The 19,253-nt window shown below is 42.7% G+C and overlaps 1 protein-coding gene and 1 long non-coding RNA gene across 2 annotated transcripts; one reads left to right on the forward strand and one right to left on the reverse strand.

Moving 5' to 3' along the window:
• The first annotated feature begins 1,016 nt into the window (after nucleotides 1–1,016).
• On the forward strand, nucleotides 1,017–10,498 carry LOC135553730 (uncharacterized). The gene is made up of 2 exons (XR_010457626.1): nucleotides 1,017–1,247; nucleotides 9,147–10,498. It is a non-coding gene; the product is annotated as an uncharacterized LOC135553730 (long non-coding RNA).
• Nucleotides 10,499–16,584: 6,086 nt separating this feature from the next.
• LOC135553731 (interleukin-8-like) lies at nucleotides 16,585–18,471 on the reverse strand. Its single transcript, XM_064985679.1, has 4 exons — nucleotides 18,202–18,471; nucleotides 17,671–17,803; nucleotides 17,337–17,423; nucleotides 16,585–17,043 (listed from the first exon to the last, which is right to left on the reverse strand). The coding sequence occupies exons 1-4, from the start codon at nucleotides 18,263–18,265 to the stop codon at nucleotides 17,034–17,036; spliced, it is 294 nt and encodes a 97-aa protein (XP_064841751.1). The 5' UTR covers nucleotides 18,266–18,471; the 3' UTR covers nucleotides 16,585–17,033.
• Nucleotides 18,472–19,253: the final 782 nt, after the last annotated feature.

Below are 19,253 nucleotides of genomic sequence, written 5' to 3' on the forward strand. Positions count from 1 at the left end.
CCGAAGGATGCATGTTTGAATTTCATCACGGACAAGCTGATCATTTCAGATAATTAGCAACTTTGCAACTATTTACTACATTTTAGTTGTTACCTTCATCTTCCCCTAATCCTAACCCAAACCCTTGAATTTAACCACCTAATTTAGCCACCTAGCTAACTTTAGTGTTAGGCACCTAGCCAATTTTAGCCACAACAAATTGGAATTCGTAACACATCATACGTTTTGCAAATTCCTAAAATATTGTATGAATTGTAATTTATAACATATTATACAAAATGGATGATGGACATCCACAAATTAATACATACCATACCAAACATAACATGTCATACTAAAAGGATTTACATTTACTATGTTACATCTACCCACTGAGTCCAGGTTGGCAATATGCCATCATTATATAGTATCTTAATTAGTGCCTCTACAACACATATGTAGTGGAAGCCCACTGCTTTCTCAGGAGGCAACAGCCAGCACAGCTGCTAGTATTATTTTAATTGTATTTAACCTTTATTTGACTAGGCAGTATTTAACTAGTGCAGTATGGTGTCAGTCAAAGAAGGTAATTAAGTCAAGCTAAATGAGGTGGGGGTTTGTCTGTCAGTGTGTGTGAGAGAGACACCTAACAGAGTGGTGTTTGTGCTCTGGGGAATATCTTAGCCATATTGTAGCATGAAAGTGTGTGTAGGCCTTCAAGTGATTTAACCTTACCCTCACTATTTTCAATTTAATGTTTATCATAAAAATGTATAGGCTGTTGGGAAAGTTATTTCCATTTCAATAACAAACAATAATTTTAAAAAACATACCACTGCTTGTTGTTGATGAAAGGTTCTTGTTGGCCCTATTCTTTAACATGCAAGGCAAGAGCTCCCTCTGTTGTCAAAAGCAATTGAAGTGCCACACAAACTGTGTGGCTTTGTCTTTCCCACGAGAGAAAAAAAATTATCCGATTGACACATTATGTAATTCCACAAGCATTGTATGTAATCATTTCTTCCTGTCATTGTTTTTCGAACTGGCAACATTGTTTCTCGACTCGGTTCAATTCGATTTTATGTGACCTAAACACACTCATGGCAATGTTAATTTGCCTCAATTGAATACTTGAATATTGAGCAGACAGAGAAATACAGCACGGACATTTTCAGAACCACGACAAGAAGCCTGCAAACATCTAATTGGAAGTGGAAGTCCTCTCGCTGTTCCAACTTCTGGCTGCTCTACCCAAATGCCGGCAGATGGTGATATTGAATCGTTTCATTCTTCTTTTTCTTCTTCTTTTATTGGTCGCATAGACATATTTAGCCGATGGTATTGCGGGTGTACTGAAGTGTTTATGTTCCTAGCTTCAACAGTGAAGTAATATCTGACAATACAAAACAATACACACAAAATCTAAAGTAAAATAATCAAATTAAGAAATATGTAAATATTAGGATGAGCAATGTCAGAGTCCGGAATGTAAATATACATGTAGATATGATGGGATGTATAGACATTATGGATAGTATATGTAAACCAATAGTTAAATAAGATATGCCTTGACTAGGATACAGTATTTACATATGAAGTGGGTAAAACAGTATGTAAACATTATTAAAGTGACCAGTGTTCAATGACTATGTACATAAGGTAGCTGTCTCTATTAGTACAGAGTGTAAGCCAGCTAGTGACAGTGACAGTTCAGTGCAGGGTACTGGGTGTATGCCGGCTAGTGACAGTGACAGTTCAGTGCAGGGTACTGGGTGTATGCCGGCTAGTGACAGTGACAGTTCAGTGCAGGGTACTGGGTGTATGCCGGTTAGTGACAGTGACAGTTCAGTGCAGGGTACCGGGTGTATGCCGGCTAGTGACAGTGACAGTTCAGTGCAGGGTACTGGGTGTATGCCGGCTAGTGACAGTGACAGTTCAGTGCAGGGTACTGGGTGTATGCCGGCTAGTGACAGTGACAGTTCAGTGCAGGGTACTGGGTGTATGCCGGTTAGTGACAGTGACAGTTCAGTGCAGGGTACTGGGTGTATGCCGGCTAGTGACAGTGACAGTTCAGTGCAGGGTACTGGGTGTATGCCGGTTAGTGACAGTGACAGTTCAGTGCAGGGTACTGGGTGTATGCCGGCTAGTGACAGTGACAGTTCAGTGCAGGGTACTGGGTGTATGCCGGCTAGTGACAGTGACAGTTCAGTGCAGGGTACTGGGTGTATGCCGGCTAGTGACAGTGACAGTTCAGTGCAGGGTACTGGGTGTATGCCGGTTAGTGACAGTGACAGTTCAGTGCAGGGTACTGGGTGTATGCCGGCTAGTGACAGTGACAGTTCAGTGCAGGGTACTGGGTGTATGCCGGCTAGTGACAGTGACAGTTCAGTGCAGGGTACTGGGTGTATGCCGGCTAGTGACAGTGACAGTTCAGTGCAGGGTACTGGGTGTATGCCGGCTAGTGACAGTGACAGTTCAGTGCAGGGTACTGGGTGTATGCCGGCTAGTGACAGTGACAGTTCAGTGCAGGGTACTGGGTGTATGCCGGCTAGTGACAGTGACAGTTCAGTGCAGGGTACTGGGTGTATGCCGGCTAGTGACAGTGACAGTTCAGTGCAGGGTACTGGGTGTATGCCGGTTAGTGACAGTGACAGTTCAGTGCAGGGTACTGGGTGTATGCCGGCTAGTGACAGTGACAGTTCAGTGCAGGGTACTGGGTGTATGCCGGCTAGTGACAGTGACAGTTCAGGGCAGGGTACTGGGTGTATGCCGGCTAGTGACAGTGACAGTTCAGTGCAGGGTACCGGGTGTATGCCGGCTAGTGACAGTGACAGTTCAGTGCAGGGTACCGGGTGTATGCCGGTTAGTGACAGTGACAGTTCAGGGCAGGGTACTGGGTGTATGCCGGCTAGTGACAATGACAGTTCAGGGCAGGGTACTGGGTGTATGCCGGTTAGTGACAGTGACAGTTCAGGGCAGGGTACTGGGTGTATGCCGGCTAGTGACCGTGACAGTTCAGGGCAGGGTACTGGGTGTATGCCGGTTAGTGACAGTGACAGTTCAGGGCAGGGTACTGGGTGTATGCCGGCTAGTGACAGTGACAGTTCAGGGCAGGGTACTGGGTGTATGCCGGCTAGTGACAGTGACAGTTCAGGGCAGGGTACTGGGTGTATGCCGGCTAGTGGTGACTATTTAACAGTCTGATGGCCTTAAGATAGAAGCTGTTCTTCAGTATTTCAGTCCCAGCTTTGATGCACCTACAGTATACTGACCCCACCTTCTACATAGTAGCAGGGTGAACAGGCCATGGCTTGGGTGGCTGAGGTCATTAATGATCTTCTTGGCCTTACTGTGACACCGGGTGCTGTAGATGTCCTGGAGGGCAGGCAGTGTGCCCCCGGTGATGAGTTGGGCAGACCGCACCACCCTCTGGACAGGACGGTGTAGTTGCTGTACCAGGCAGTGATACAGCCCAACAGGATGCTCTCAATGGTCCATATGTAGAAGTTTGTGAGCGTCTCAGGGTCCTAGACAAATTTCTTCAGCCTCCGAGGTTGAAGACATGCTGTTGCACGTACCTGGATGTGCGTTTGTTCTTCAGCTTTTGTAGACCCCTACAGTTGACACAGTGCTTTCTCTATCCCACCTGTACTCTCCCTTTGACTATACCCACTCACATCGTGGGATCTCCCTTCTACAAACTGCTGCAACATGTCCGAATCCTTGGCCCCAAAGGCACAGAAGTGAGTTTGGACATAGGTCAACACTGCCCCACTGATCACCCCTTTTACACTCAACTCTGCCCCACTGATCACCGCTTTTACACTCAACACTGCCCCACTGATCACCCCTTTTACACTCAACTCTGCCCCACTGATCACCCCTTTTTCACTCAACTCTGCCCCACTGATCACCCCTTTTTCACTCAACACTACCCCACTGATCACCCCTTTTACACTCAACACTACCCCACTGATCACCCCTTTTAGCAGCTCCAGAGAGCAAAGCACACCACAGTTTGAGCCCCGAGCCGCGTGACTCAAAGCGTGCGCTTACTCTGGGCAGCGGGATACACAACAAATCGAAACAATTCCACTTCTGGAAACGTTCACATGCATCCATTCCCAGTTTGTCCTTCACCCAGCCGACACAATGTATAGGTCGGCCAAATAGCAAGAATCCACTCTTTCCAAAAGTCACTCCTACCTGTTCAAACTCATCTCTGGTAGAATTCTCATGGCAAACGTTGGAAGTCTCCACCACACCTGTCACCGCAGGTAGGCCTTCTTCATCCTGGACTGGCTCAACCTCTGAGCCTTCACCACAGCCACTCCATTTCAAGATCATCAAGGTTCTCAAGAGAGCATGAATACCTATAAGTCATATTGGTTTGTAATCAGGAGACGTAGGTACGTACACCTCGAACAAAGATGTATATTCAGGAGACAAATCTCTGACCTTAACAGCACAATTTTTACACTGTCGCATCATTGCACTTCCTCCACTGACGCTTGCTGTTCGGGGAATTCCCAAGCCTCTCCAGTCAAATGTGATAAGGATCAAAAATCCTTGAAAGTAGGTCCTGAGCTCACGCTGAGTTGTTTCATCTTACTGTCCAAAGGCGTTGTATACAGCTAGTTATAAACTTGTATCCCCCGTGGACCGGTTCGTACATAAAATATTCTCCGTTCAGGCTGTAAAAAGGTGTCGATTTCCTCTGTAACTCGATTTAATGATGAAACTGCGGGAAAAAAACAGGAAACATATGTGTTCTTTCTTTACGAAACGTCATTTTCCACCAACATACTAGTGGCTAATTCTACTTCCTGATGTTGTGCCCCGTGTAGAGCCAGGGGTCACCCTTAGTGGAATTGCCAACAACCGGATACATCCGGTTTTCAGGGAAACAGCTAATTCAACCTACACTATATATACAAAAGTATGCAATGTCAGCACATCGTTGGGAGCGTCATGAAATGGGTTTCCATGGCTGAGCAGCCATATACAAGCCTAAGATCAACACGTGCAATGCCAAGTGTTGGCTGGAGTGGTGTAAAGCTCATCGCCATTGGACTCTGGATCAGTGGAAACACGTTCTCTGGAGTGTTGCATCATGCTTCACCATCTGGCAATCCGACGGACGAATTTGGCGGATGCCAGAAGAACACTACCTGCCCGAATGCATAGTGTCAGCTGTAAGGTTTAATGGAAGAGGAATAACAGTCTGTGGCTGTTTATCATGGTTCAGGCTAGGCCCCTTAGTTCCAGTGAAGGGAAATCTTAACGCTACAGCGTACAATGGCATTCTAGACAATTCTGTGCTTCCAACCTTGTGGCAACAGTTTGGGGAATACCCTTTCCTGTTTCAGCATGACAATACCCCAGTGAACAAAGTCATACAGAAATGTTTGTCGAATGCTCTTGTGGCTGAATGGAAGCAAGTCCCCCCAGCAATGTTCCAACATCTAGTGGAAAACCTTCCCAGAAAAGTGTAGGCTGTTATAGCAGAAAAGGGGGGAACAACTCCACACTAATTCCCATGATTTTGGATTGAGATGTTCGACGAGCAGGTGTCCACATACATTTGGTCATGTAAGTGTAGCTTTTTTTCCCTCTGAAAACCGGATGTGGGAACTCCGCTTAGGCGTTTTCTTTTTCACCTGCTTTGTTAGGTTAGCCAGGCATAAACAACAGACTGCTGCAACCTGATTGGCTGAACGCATTAATCAGCATCCGGGACTAGCATTCCTAGGCATTAGCCACTTCTAGCATGGTTGTCACTAGTTACCACAGCCACAAAGTACAAAACCTCATGTAATTCTACGATTTATCTTCTTAAAATCTGATTTTAACCGAACCCTAATCAAAACTCGCTGCTAACCTAAACCTAACCTTAAATTTAAAAAAGCATACATTTTTACGATATAGCCATTCCTACTTTGTGACTGTGGTAACTAGTGAAAACCTTATTTGCAGGTTGAATGGAGAATGTTTTATGTATGAACCAGTCCACGGGGATACGAGCATATGTATAGCCGGCTGCTTTGGACAGTAAGATGACATGACTCAATATCTGCCAGCCTCTGGGCTATTGCTGCTCATTGAAACTACCATAGGATAAACTGTAATACTTTAGTTGGTATAATTCGAAACATTTGTACAAATAGTCTATTACAGAGTCTTTATAACCAGGTACTGAAATTATGGAATGTCTTTGAAATTGGGCCAAATATGTTTAGCATATTTTAAAAGTAACTGAAATACACCTTATGTTTGGGAGTGCCACCATTTGCTTATCTTTTTAACATTTATTGAAATATTTTTTTTTGCCTACAAAAGTAGCATAATTTTCTTGTAGTCCAATTGTTTTGCTCTCTGTCACTTGTGTCTGCAGAGTTAAAGTTGCTTACATAGTCCGTCAGGACAGAGAATCCCAGTGAAGGCTCATGTGGAGGACAACATCCTCTATCCAGCCCACGTTCATGTCCATGATCAAAGACATGGGTTCCTCAATAAGTTTAAACGTATTGTCTTTCTGTCTTAGTATACTGCTTGGAAAGACAACAGTGCCTGCATTTCATAGTCTACTTGTAATCTGTTCTGTTACCATCTGGTACTGTGTTTATACTCAGTTGCATATGAGGCTCCGTTGGCCTGTTCTACATGCCATGTGTATGTAAATTAAGTCTACGTCAACAAGCAGGCCCAACCTGAGCAGAGGTGAAGGACACTCAAGGACATTCAGAGACTTGTCCCGAAGCTCTGGAGCAGGTCTTCATCAAGGATCTCTCTGTACTTTGCTCCGTTCATCTTTCCCTCGATCCTGACTAGTCTCCCAGCCGTTGACAAACAACCCCAGCGGTGCCTAGTTTCTTCCAGACGTGCCGCTTGGCATTCAGGCCAAAGAGTTCTATCTTGGTTTCATTAGACCAGAGAATCTTGTTTCTCATGGTCTGAGAGTCTTTAGGTTCCTTTTGGCAAACTCCAAGCGGATTGTCACGTACCTTTTACTGAGGAGTGGCTTCCGTCTGGCCACTCTACCATAAAGGCTTGATTTGTAGAGTGCTGCAGAGATGGTTATCCTTCTGGAAGATTCTCCCATCTCCACAGAGGAACTCTGGAGCTCTGTCAGAGTGACCATTGGGTTCTTGGTCACCTCCCTGATCCCTCGATTGCTCAGTTTGCCCGGCTGGCTAGCTCTAGGAAGATTCTTGGTGGTTCCAAACTTCTTCCATTTAAGAATGATGGAGGCCACTGTGTTCTGACCGGCTGCATCACTGCCTAGTATGGCAACTGCAAGGCATCTGACCATAAGGCGCTACAGAGGATAGTGCGTATGGCCCAGTACATCACTGGGGCCAAGCTTCCTGCCATCCAGGACCTATAGACTTGGCGGTGTCAGAGGAAGGCCCAAAAAATTGTCAGACTCCAGTCACCCAAGTCATAGACTGTTCTTTCTGCTACCGCAAAGCAAGCAATACAGGAGCTCCAAGCCAAAAGGCTCCTTAACAGCTTCTACCCCCAAGCCATAAGACTACTGAACAATTAATCAAATGGCCACCAAGACTATTTGCATTGACACCCCCCTCATTTGTTTTTACGCTGCTGCTACACGCTGTCAATTATCTATGCATAGTCACTTTACCCATACCTACATGTGCAAATGACCTCCACTAACCTGTACCCCGCACACTGACTCGGTACCGGTACCCCCTGTATATAGCCTCATTATTTTGTTACTTTTTTATTTTTTTACTTCAGTTTATTTAGTAATTATTTTCTTAACTCTTTCTTGAAATGCATTGTGGTTAAGGGCTTGTAAGAAAGCATTTAATGTGTGTTGTATTCGGCGCATGTGACAAATACGATTTGATTTGATTGATTGACAATAGATCCTCCCACAATGCAAGCGATGGCCGCAGTCAAAACTTGATTACCTTTGATCACATGATTTTTGTCAAGTTCATGCAGTCGACATGTAGGTGCATGTCAGACAATTTGTATCCCCATAATGCAACACACTCCAAAATTATTTGACAAAAGAGATAAGAACGCGCCCATATTATTTTTTGCTGGCCAGGTCATGTGATCGGGCCAAGTTTAATCACAAAAATAACTTTCAAACACATAAAAGACACCCTCCTCCATTTTGCCTTATGCCCTTGTGCAAATCCCCGCAGCCATCTCTGTAGTCAGCCCAAATGATTAGCCAGGCAAAAGAAATTGGCAACTTACACACCTCAGCCCTCGTTTTTCATCGAGTTTGCGAGTGTACAATTATATTCACTCTGGGTCACGAAACGCCTTATAATTCAATTCGCGATTATTGTACATCCGCTAAGAAAATTATGACTGAAAACTGAAAACACAACAGTGGAAGGAAAGAGTGAGACATTTCCAGGCAAGAGCAGTCCATCTAAAATGAATTAACTCTTCCCTTGCCCTGCAAGTGTCAACTCATCAGACATCAGAAGTATCCACATAATTTGAGGGGAAAGGGTGTGCCTTTTAAGTGTTTGGAATGCAGCTCTTCTTGGTTATTCCCAAACCACGTCTCACTCCGACCAACCAGTGTTGCCAACTCCTCAGTAAGGAAAGTAGCTATTGGCTGTCCTAAAAGTCGCTAGCAGTCGCTAGATGACGTAATCACCTAATTTGCATAATTGCCCATGTGCATGTAATTGTGATGGATAATGTAGGAGAGAGGAATAACGTTGTGTGAGAGACAAAAAGTGAGTAAAAAAACACCCTAAATATGTTTAGAACTACAAACAAACTTTCTTCTGTCGATTCGTGTTTTTATTTATGTCACAATTCCAACCCTCCTCCTCCTTTATCCGGGCTTGGGACCGGCAAAAGTGACCCAAAAGAGACACTCTGGCGGAGTTACTTCATTTTTTATTTAATTTTTATAGTATTTTTTTAGTTCAGTTTTCTTAATTCAGTTTGGTTTTTGACCGTGTGGTCCACTTAGGAGCCTACAACAAGTTACAGTAAAACATGAACATTTTTAACCATAACATTTTTTACAGTTTTTTGTATACAATCTACATTAACAAATCTAAATTGACCAAAAAGAGACAATAGAAAACTGTCAATGGCAATGTGAGAAAATTATGGCAACTAATCTGGCCCTAATTCAGGTTAATTGTTTTTTTAAATGTAAGCCAGGGCAGGATCAGCCAGTGGCGGCTTCCCGCATGCGCAATTCATTTGCAGTCCGGACGAGGAGGGTTTGAACATCTCCTGCTCTGATTGCAGCTGGGAGGGACTGCTGCACGAGGACTGCGCCGCCTGTGAGTGCTTTGGGACAGGCCCACCCGCTGCTCATTGAGAAGAGTAAGAACGATATGTGCTTTCAAGTCAGTCTCCAAAAGTCTCCAATAACACCAGAAAAAGTCACTCGATTTGTCGCTAGTCACATTTTTGAAAATGTGTCACTAGAGGGGTCTGAATAATCGCTAAATATAGCGACAAAGTCGCTAAATTGGCAACACTGCTACCAACTCGCTCGGAGTGCCCTCTATTGTCACGTGTTGCTGACATAACTCAGAAGGTAACTTCCAGAGTGGTGCTTTGGCAAAAAAAAAAAAAAACTTTTATTTAACTAGGCAAGTCAGTTAAGAACAAATTATTATTTACAATGACGGCCTACCCAATAAAGTCCCTTGAATTGAGTGGTGAGAGGATCTGCCACGCCCTGACCTTAGAGCAGTAGCGTGCCGTGGTTCTGGGGCCTGGGCCTTCAGTGAAGTCCTACACAGTCCCACCCAAATTAATCCACCTCTTATTACCATCATTATGATGCCATGGCTCTAGACACTATACATTTAGACAGAAACGCAGTATAACCAGGCGTTGCGTCACCTTGAAATTGACATTTTTATTCAGAGAATTGCAGGGGAAGAGTACAATACCTTTTCATTGTGCAGCTTCGTTGCCCTGCGCGCTTGTTTGTTGAGCTGTAGATCCACTCGGGTGTCCCCAAAAGTTTTCAAAAGCACCATTGTTTGTAAGTGCTGTAATAGACATATTAAACGCATGTAATAACGCATTCACTGACTGTTGTCTGCCTGTGGCCTAACCATGCAATTGTGGCTTGCACACTGTGTCATAACCCTACCCTCCCCCTGTTCTTCTGTAGATACTAATCGCACTGGTACAACCCTGTACGGGTGGCTGACTGAGATAACACATATACTGAACATATACACTGAAATTCCTAAAATACAAACACCCGACGACCCCCATCGGGATGGACTCCAAAGACAAAGAACTCTGTCGAGAACCAATGGGATACGGACACCAGGCTGGAGGGGACTGTCTATCACCTACAAGCAACCTACCAGAAGCCAGTACTACCAGAATCTACCTACATCATTTTAATGTATTAAAAGGACTGCACATCATGTTTCGGCCTCTTTTCCGACAGTTCCATAAGAACTAGACGAAGGAGCCGTGCAGCACGTTTTGCCAGACATCATCACGCATTGAATAAACGGTCTTTTATTATACCTTATCCGCCTTGTCCAGAGTCTCAACTTGATCTCATTTCCCATATACTTATTCATCAACAGTGCCCAGCCGTACTTTGGTGTCTCGTTGCTGCCTTGGTTAGACAACTCAGGTTTGCAAAGCCAGTGTGGCTCCAAACACCAAATCGATCACTTGCAAATAATAGGCATTCCCAGCAGTACAGTTTGCAGTGCTTCTCGGAGCCTGTCTTTGTAGCGTCGACGTCTACCTCTCCTGACAATGTCTAACTTTTCTTGAAAAGTTTGTCTTGAGAATGGCATTATAATTATATCCTCGACCAAATCGATATCTTCTCCTTCCGCCATTGTGGGTTGAAAAAACAGTTTAGTATTACGCAAATTAATTTGTTGATCAATTTCAGTTTCCTAGTTTCCGAGTTGGAAATCCAATCAAAAGACGTGCAGGCACTACGCCTGCTAGCTGGCTCCTGTGTAACACTGGAGCCAGCCAGCAGGCATACAATAGCCAACTCTAAAGCTGATTGGTTGACAATAAATTTTAATTTCCATTCACTTTAAGCTACAAGCACCCGCAATGTTGATTCTGAAGGCCTGAGGGCAGATTTTAGATTTTAGACACCTGGCAACACATGATGGCTGAATATGATTGGATAAAATATCTAACATAGAGACCAGCCCTCCAAATCTCAACCTGGGGCTGGAAGCAGTGCAACCAAGAGGAACGCTATGAAATGAAGAGTGTAGCTCTTACTCTGGGGAATAATTTAATACATATTTGTGGGAAAATATATTTAAAAAAAAAATTATATTCTGATGATGTTTAGGCCAGCAGAGAAGGCCTTGCTGGCCCTGATGGCCCACCACTGCCTTAGAGATCCTTTTTATGTCTCTGTTTTGGTTTGGTCAGGGCGTGAGTTGGGGTGGGCATTCTATGTTTTGTGTTCTATGTTTTCTATTTCTTTGTGTTTGGCCTGGTATGGTTCTCAATCAGGGACAGCTGTCTATCGTTGTCTCTGATTGGGAACCATACTTAGGTACCCTTTTCCCACCTGTGTGTGTGGGAGGATGACTTTCTTTATGGCACTTAGCCTTAAGCTTCACGGTTTTGTTTTGTAGTGTGTTGTTTTGTTCTGCGTCTTTTTCTTTATTAAAGAACATGTACGCTCACAACGCTGCACCTTGGTCCGCTCCTTTCACCAGCCGTGACAGGATCAGTAAACCCATCAACTTCAGGACAATTCGTGTTCCACTTTTAAATAATAAAACATCAGTAGGCTAAGTAAACACTTAAACATTTAATTTCATAAGTATCTCATCTTTTGTATTTGTCAAGTCTCGAATTCAGACATGAACAAATGCACGTGTCATATAATTAGTTACGCTTCTCCATTCTTGTGTGAAATTGCGCAAACTCAAAAATAACACTGTTCCTTATGGTATTCTAATTCGCTATGAAGGCGGCAGCGTTGCAGACTCAATAGAAGTGTCTACGGGAGGGTCTAATTAGATCAAATCAAATTTTATTGGTCACATACACATGGTTAGCAGATTAATTAATGCGAGTGTAGCGAAATGCTTGTGCTTCTAGTTCCGTCCATGCAGTAATATCTAACAAGTAATCTAACAATTTCACAACAACTACCTTTTACACACGTGTTAAGGAATGCATAAGAATATGTACATATAAATATATGGAAGAGTGATGGCCGAACGGTATAGGCAAGATGCTACAATTTTGCTCCTTCAGTTTATGGATGCTTGTACGTGAACACGCAAATGGAGGGGGGAAGGGGGTGATTTGGGATTCAAGTGTATGTTTCAACTAGCCTAATCCCTTCATCGGATGTTCTATGGGGCAAAATCATGAAGTGATACCACACCAGGGCCTGCGTTGAATTGTGAGATCGGGTTTACGATGAGAAAAGGGTGGGCAGTGGACAACGGAGGGGGCGGAATTAGACCACTTTGAGGAACCGATAGTGTGAGAGGAAAATAAGTATTTACTTCAACAAATGCCTATGTGTGTTTTGTTGTGATGCTGTTAGTGAGCTGTGGGAGCTGGGCTGGCCCTAGCCCAAATTGCATGAAATTAGTTATACAATTGCTAGATGTTCTCTCTGACACATGGCAAAATTTGTAGAATTGCAGAAAACCTGCTTTAAAATGGCAATACTTCCTCTATAGTCAATGGCAAAATGTATAGAATTGCAGGAAATTAACTTTAAAACATAAAAGGCTAGGCCCAGCCCTGATCATACACTATAATACAAAAGTATGTAAACAGCCCTTCAAATTTGTGGATTTGTCTATTTCAGCGACGTCTGTTGCTGACAGGTGTAGCAAATCGAGTACACAGCCATGCAATCTCCATAAACAAACATTTGCATTAAAATGGCCTTACTGAATAGCTCAGTGACATTCAACGTGGCACCGTCATAGAATTCCAAGAAGTCAGTTCATCAAATTTCGTAGAAATTGTCTGTCCTCTGTTGCAAAGTATGAGGTTTCTGTGTTATGCTCTATAGCCCGTTACCAAATATGTGATTGAATATTATCTGCTGTTGGCTTGTGTGGATGTATGTATGCGTTATGCAACATAGCTGACTTGAAACATTGTTAACAGTTTCAAGGCCATGGGCCTTTCTCATGATGGAAAAGTAGCATGAAGACAGGAACTGTTCAATGAGTTGGGAGGGGGGCACATTCAGAGCGGAGTGTTGCGAGAACAAGCGGTCTTTTGTTAGATAACAGGAGCCAGGTGCGAGATAACGGTATGAGCGCATGGATGTTCTTCGCAGCAACAGTTACATCTATCAACAGAAGCGCCAATAGGCTGAGCAAGTTTAAACCACGCCCAGTCTCTACTGTGATAGGCCAACAGACGGGTTGGAACTGTCTATCACAGTATAAAGAATACTGTTTACATACATCTTGTCAGTTCTCTGTTTTTGCCCTGCGAGGTGGGACAGAGAGCCCGTATATACGAAAATTGCATTCACCACTTATTGCTTAGCTAATAAAAAATACATAGTATACAATCGGTGACTCATTGTCATATTTATCCTGATACCAGATTTGAATTTACGCAATTCCAACAAAAGCTCACTCCTGAGTTCCAAATTGCCTCTAGAAGCAACGTCAGCACAATAACTGTTTGTCGGGAGCTTCATAAAATGGGTTTCCATGGCCGGGCAAATGCACACAAACCTTCATTGCAAAACAGTGTATTTTAATAAATTATTTGGTGACATATGAATATATTTACTATAGTTTTATTCAAAAAGGATAACTTTTTAAATGTTTCACTAATAGTATTTTTATGAAATTTCACTGAGGAGGGTGGTCCTCCCCTTCCTCCTCTGAGGAGCCTTCACTGGTGTAGACCGAAGTAGGTCCTATGCAATGAGCTGTTAGCTAATGAGAGCATGAAACTTTCCTAAATGAAAAGGTATCTGGGCACCAAGCATCCAAGCCATAAAGATAGACAGCTGACTTTTTAAAAAGGAAATGTTAATATCTGGAGGCCTCACATAATGAGTTGAACAAGGTATGCACAGTACAAGAAAAGGCACTTTGCGCATCGTACCTTGTGGCCCAGCATATTGCTAAGTGCAAAAAAAGCCCAACCAGCGCAGAGGATCTCATACTCCCTGCTGCGATTGTTATGTGCACTGAAATCATGGGATAGTCAGCCGCCAACAAACTTAAAACCATACCCCTATCCAATGACACCATGAGGAAGAGAATCCAGGACATATCTGAGGACATATCGTGTCAGACATCATAGGGCAACACTGCAAATGGCCATTACGCACAGCAGCTTGATGAATCCACAGATGTGGCTAAAAATGCAATTCTAATGGTCTATGTCAGACATGTCTGGGATAATAACTTTGAGGAGCAGTTCCTCTTTAGTGCTGATTTGCCCACCACCACCGCAGAGGCTGTCTTTAGCACAATGGATATGCACCTGGGCTCCGTGGGACTGGTCTGGAATGGGTGTGTTGGTGTGACCACTGATGGGGCAACTGCCATAACAGGAAAGCACTACAGATTAGTAAAGCTGATCCTGGAGAGAGCACCGAGTGCAACGTGGAACCACTGCTTCCTACACAGGGAGGCTTTGGTAGCCGAAGGACATCGTGCCTGAGCTCCACGCCACTCTCCAGAATGTGATCAAGTGTATCAACTATATCAAAAAGAGTTCCATGAAAAGCAGGTGTTTCCAGGCCTTCTGCAGGGATATGGGGAGGGAGCACCTGCAGGTGTTTCCAGGCCTTCTGCAGGGATATGGGGAGGGAGCACCAGCAGGTGTTTCCAGGCCTTCTGCAGGGATATGGGGTGGGAGCACCAGCAGGTGTTTCCAGGCCTTCTGCAGGGATATGGGGAGGGAGCACCAGCAGGTGTCTCCAGGACTTCTGCAGGGATATGGGGAGGGAGCACCAGCAGGTGCTTTATCATGCAGAGGTCTGCTGGCTTTCCAGGGTAAACTTTTGGGTCACTTTTATGAGCTTCGAACATTTTGATTGTGAGGAATGGCTTGCGCAGGTTGCCTACCTTGCGGATATTTTTGATAATCTGAATTTGCTCAATGTGTCAATGCAAGGGAAGGGTCACAATCAGTTTGAACAGATGGACAAAGTGGATTCCTTCAAGATTAAGCTTACTGTTTGGGCATATCATGTTTCTAACAGGAGGTTTGACATGTTTCCCAATGCTGATTTCGAGATTCAGAATCTGATCAGCATAGCGCATCACGACACACTGAAAAAACCAGCTAAACAGCATCTTGTCAACATGCAGGGGAAGTTTTGCAACTACTTCCCGGAAGAGAGCGACTACTTGTCGGAGGAGAACAGGAGACGAGATGACTGGACACCGGACACCTTTCGAGTGGAGATGGGAAGCCTCATGTTGCCAAGCAACGAAAAGGATCTGCTGTTGGAGCTGTCATTTGATCGCGGACGGAGCATGAAGTTCAAGGAAATGACACTGCCACAGTTCTGGTGCACCGTAATGGGAGAGTATCTTGCTCTCGCCTGTCATGGATCATGCTACCGTTCAGCACTACCTGTGTGTGTGAAAGTGACTTCTCTACTATATGGCCGTGCTGAAAACTAAAAGTAGAAACAAATTGCACTGCCGGCATGACCTCCGAGTTGCCCTGTCAACCATCACCCCAGACTTCAATGAACTTATTAAACTAAAGAAACACCCCCAGCTTTCACACTGTCAGGCCACACACACGCACGCGTGTGCACACGCACATACAAGATACATAAACAGGTTAATGAGTTATTGTTCACTATGTTAATTATTATTGTTAATTAATTCTGACATTCATATAACATATCATTGAACGGGTTAAAAACGTACACCTTTAAAAAAATATTTTCAAAGCTGTGAAACTATTCACATGGTAATTGATGATTAAGATGCCTCGTTTCAAACACTGGTATGTGTTATAGTTCATTAACATTCTTGGGCTGGATTTGATGTCATGTTGTGAGTCTGATCATTTATTACACCCAACTCCTGAACTGGTCGCTTAGTTAAATGGCTTATTCTCATGAATTTATACTACATGTTTTCTCAGTTAATATGGCTGTGTAATGCCTTTCTTTAATACCATAATTGAGTCTATTTTGCAAGTGAAGTCTGCCCAAGAAAGCAGCTGCAATACAACAATACAAAATGTAATCATCAACAGTCCATCATATTGGGTCGCAACTCAATTGTCATTGTCAAATTTGGGTCCCCAGGCAAAATTAGCTGAGAACCACTGCTCTAAAGTGACTTGTATCCAAGCCGAGCTCATTGGCCACTGTGTAGAAACAAGCACTATCTTAATCCATGACTCAAACGGGCAACAATGAATTACCCTTTTCCTCTCAAATGGAAATCCAACTTATGGTTTACTGTGAGGAGATGTCCTTATTTTTAATGAATGATTGCTTGTTCGTATTGTTGTTACAATGCTCTACCCTCCCTTGCTTCAGGGAAAAGTGTCATAAGGCTTGTCTAAGTCCAGCTGTTGTAAAAAGCTGTGATTGCATTTTAGAAGTGGAGTAATGGTTATATACAGGAAATAGAGACAGTGAGAGGCAGATTTCAGAGGTTTTTTTCACACATTTATTGTAATTGAATTAGATTGGAAGTTTCAACATGATCCAACAGTTTAATATGAATAAATAGGCAAATAAATATATCAATAAATATACTGAGGTTTGTATAAATACAATTGAGGGTCAAGTAGGATGTGACGTTGTTCATTACGAAATCATTCCAATACAACCGGAATGCATGTAAATCTCATAATTTGAATATAACAATGAAAGAAAAACACTTTATAAATTAAAATAAAATTTAAGTTAAGTACATAGTAATTGGTTGTATATAAGAAACCGACTGTCTTTTCACTTAAAACAGTCTCATGCCACTCTAAATCTAATGTTGTATTTCAACCTGGATAGAACATGATAGAATTCAGCCTATCAAGCTTATAAATAGGTATTTGGTTTGTATCTTCAGAAGTATTCATGGAATGATTCCCCCTCTTCATTTGTTGCTGTTGAGGAAAATAAAAGATTGCATTATTACAATATAATTGCCCATGTGAAGTTAATGCACAACTTTTTGTGAAGCTAGATGAGAAAATTCCCCAAGCTCAGGATAAGGAAAGATTAAATAAAGTCACTTGAACCTAGACATATTTCTGTCAGGTGAAGCAAGTCATGCTCTGCTGTATTTATGACATAATTTTGTCCAATTTTGTCTTTGTTAAAAGACAGTCATTCTATCTGTGTTGTTTTACCCAGTCGGTTTATATCCTGAGGCTGTACAACTTTATATTGTACTTACTTGGCCAGCATCTTCTCAATGACCCTCTTGACCCAAGGAGCGCTGACATCCAGACAAATCTCCTGACCGCTCTTGCTCAGAGTGGCACTACAGGACAGACACACAGCACAGTCAGGCAATCATGAAACCTGGTAATAACTACATTTTAGTGTCAGCATTAGCTAGTGAAATTGGATGGTAGTCAGGGAGTAGGACTGATTAATTGAAGTTGTATATTTTTTAAATGAACGCTATATAGTAACCACATTTAATGTCAACATCATATAATAACCATATTTTACAGTAAGCATTTGCCAGTGTAATAGGACTATAATCAGGAAGCAGCAGGACTCACATGATCTCAGTGTCTCTGCAGTGCGAGCTGGGAGGGAACATCTCCACCTTCTTAATGAGTTTACCAATTCGTCTGCTTTCCGTCTCAATACAGCGACATCGCAGGTCAGCCCCCATGCCTCTCAGACTCATCCCTGTTAGAGGTAAGAGGTCATGGGTCAGCGGTAGAAGGAATACACAGGCATCCACCGTGATGACAAACACACTTGATTAGTTAGAGAGAGGGAAAGAGAGAAAGTCATCCAAGCATGACTGTAAGTTGCTCTGGATAAAAGTGTGTGTTAAATGGCATATATACAGTATATATTTCATATATATATATATATATATATATATATTTATATATATATATATATATATATAGAGAGAGAGAGAGAGATAGATGCAGATTTATTTATATGTATAATAAGATACAAGATACAGTACAGTATATAAAGATAAATAGTAATCCTACTGTTCATAACCATTATATTCATGTCCATTGGTGTCAATGCATTGAGTCAGAGTGATGTAGGTAATAATATAAACTCACCCTCAGTAATGGTCAGGAGGGCCAGAAGCACAACGACAATGCTGGCTGACATTCTGATGCTCATCTTGGAGTTACAGATGATCCTACTAGAAATCCTCTAATAAAGTCTACGGTTGTTATCTAGCTGGTAACAGGTATTGTAAAGTATTTTATTGTTATATCTTTCTCTCTTTGTCAGTCCAGTTGCAAGTTCTTTCTTTCCTTCCTTCTCTGTCTGTGGAGAGTTTGAATCTGCCGCTATGAGAAGAAAACCACTTTGTCTGCCACTGTGGGGAGAGAGCTGTTTTAAAGCCGAGTCCTGGAAGTGAGTCATTGTGGCATGTGAAAGATTGTGAAATCGGGGATTTGGCTGACTTTGAGGGCTGATTGAGGTAGGGAATTTCTCCCTTTAACTCATGAGTGACAGTAAGACACATTGACTTGGTACCGGTACCCCCTGTATATAACCTCATTATTGTTATTTTATTGTGTTACTTTTTTATAGATTTTATTTTTTACTTTAGTTTACTTTGTAAATATTTTCTTAACTCTATTTTCTTAAAACTGCATTGTTGGTTAGGCGCTTGTAAGTAAGCATTTCACGGTAATACAACACCTGTTGTATTCGGCACATGTGACAAATGAAATTTATTTGATTTTGATTTATCAACAGCTTTCTCATGGAACAACCTGTCACATCATACAGATGGAAAAATGCCAAATGAAAGTGTCATGAAATTTGATGAAATGCTTGAGTTTTCAATGCATTGATGATTCTTTCCGAACCAGATTTTTTCTTTACTAACCAGAGTAAAGTGCACAGCGCTATATTGCTCACTGACAACTATGTATTAACACATTTCAGATGAGTACATTGGAATCATAACTGACATCAACTAATAGAACATTTCTAATGCAACCTAGCTGTGGACAAATGGCTGAAATATGCATATTGTGTCACAAGACATTCGTCACACAGGATGGAACGTTTCAACAAAGAATCATCATCGCCAGTGATTAGGCTCAACGGATCACAAAACTTCTGACCCTAACTATGATATGAGGGCCAGTAG

Source organism: Oncorhynchus masou, chromosome 14 (assembly GCF_036934945.1).
Source record: "Oncorhynchus masou masou isolate Uvic2021 chromosome 14, UVic_Omas_1.1, whole genome shotgun sequence".
NCBI lineage: Eukaryota > Metazoa > Chordata > Actinopteri > Salmoniformes > Salmonidae > Oncorhynchus > Oncorhynchus masou.

Bases quoted from the DNA above. Each gene is read 5' to 3' on its own strand.
- LOC135553731 (XM_064985679.1), bottom strand. From the start codon at position 18,265: ATGAGCATCAGAATGTCAGCCAGCATTGTCGTTGTGCTTCTGGCCCTC. The intron at 17,804-18,201 runs GTGAGTTTATAT...TACCTCTAACAG, and splicing joins CCTCCTGACCATTACTGAGG to GGATGAGTCTGAGAGGCATG. The intron at 17,424-17,670 runs GTGAGTCCTGCT...TCTGTCCTGTAG, and splicing joins TGCAGAGACACTGAGATCAT to TGCCACTCTGAGCAAGAGCG.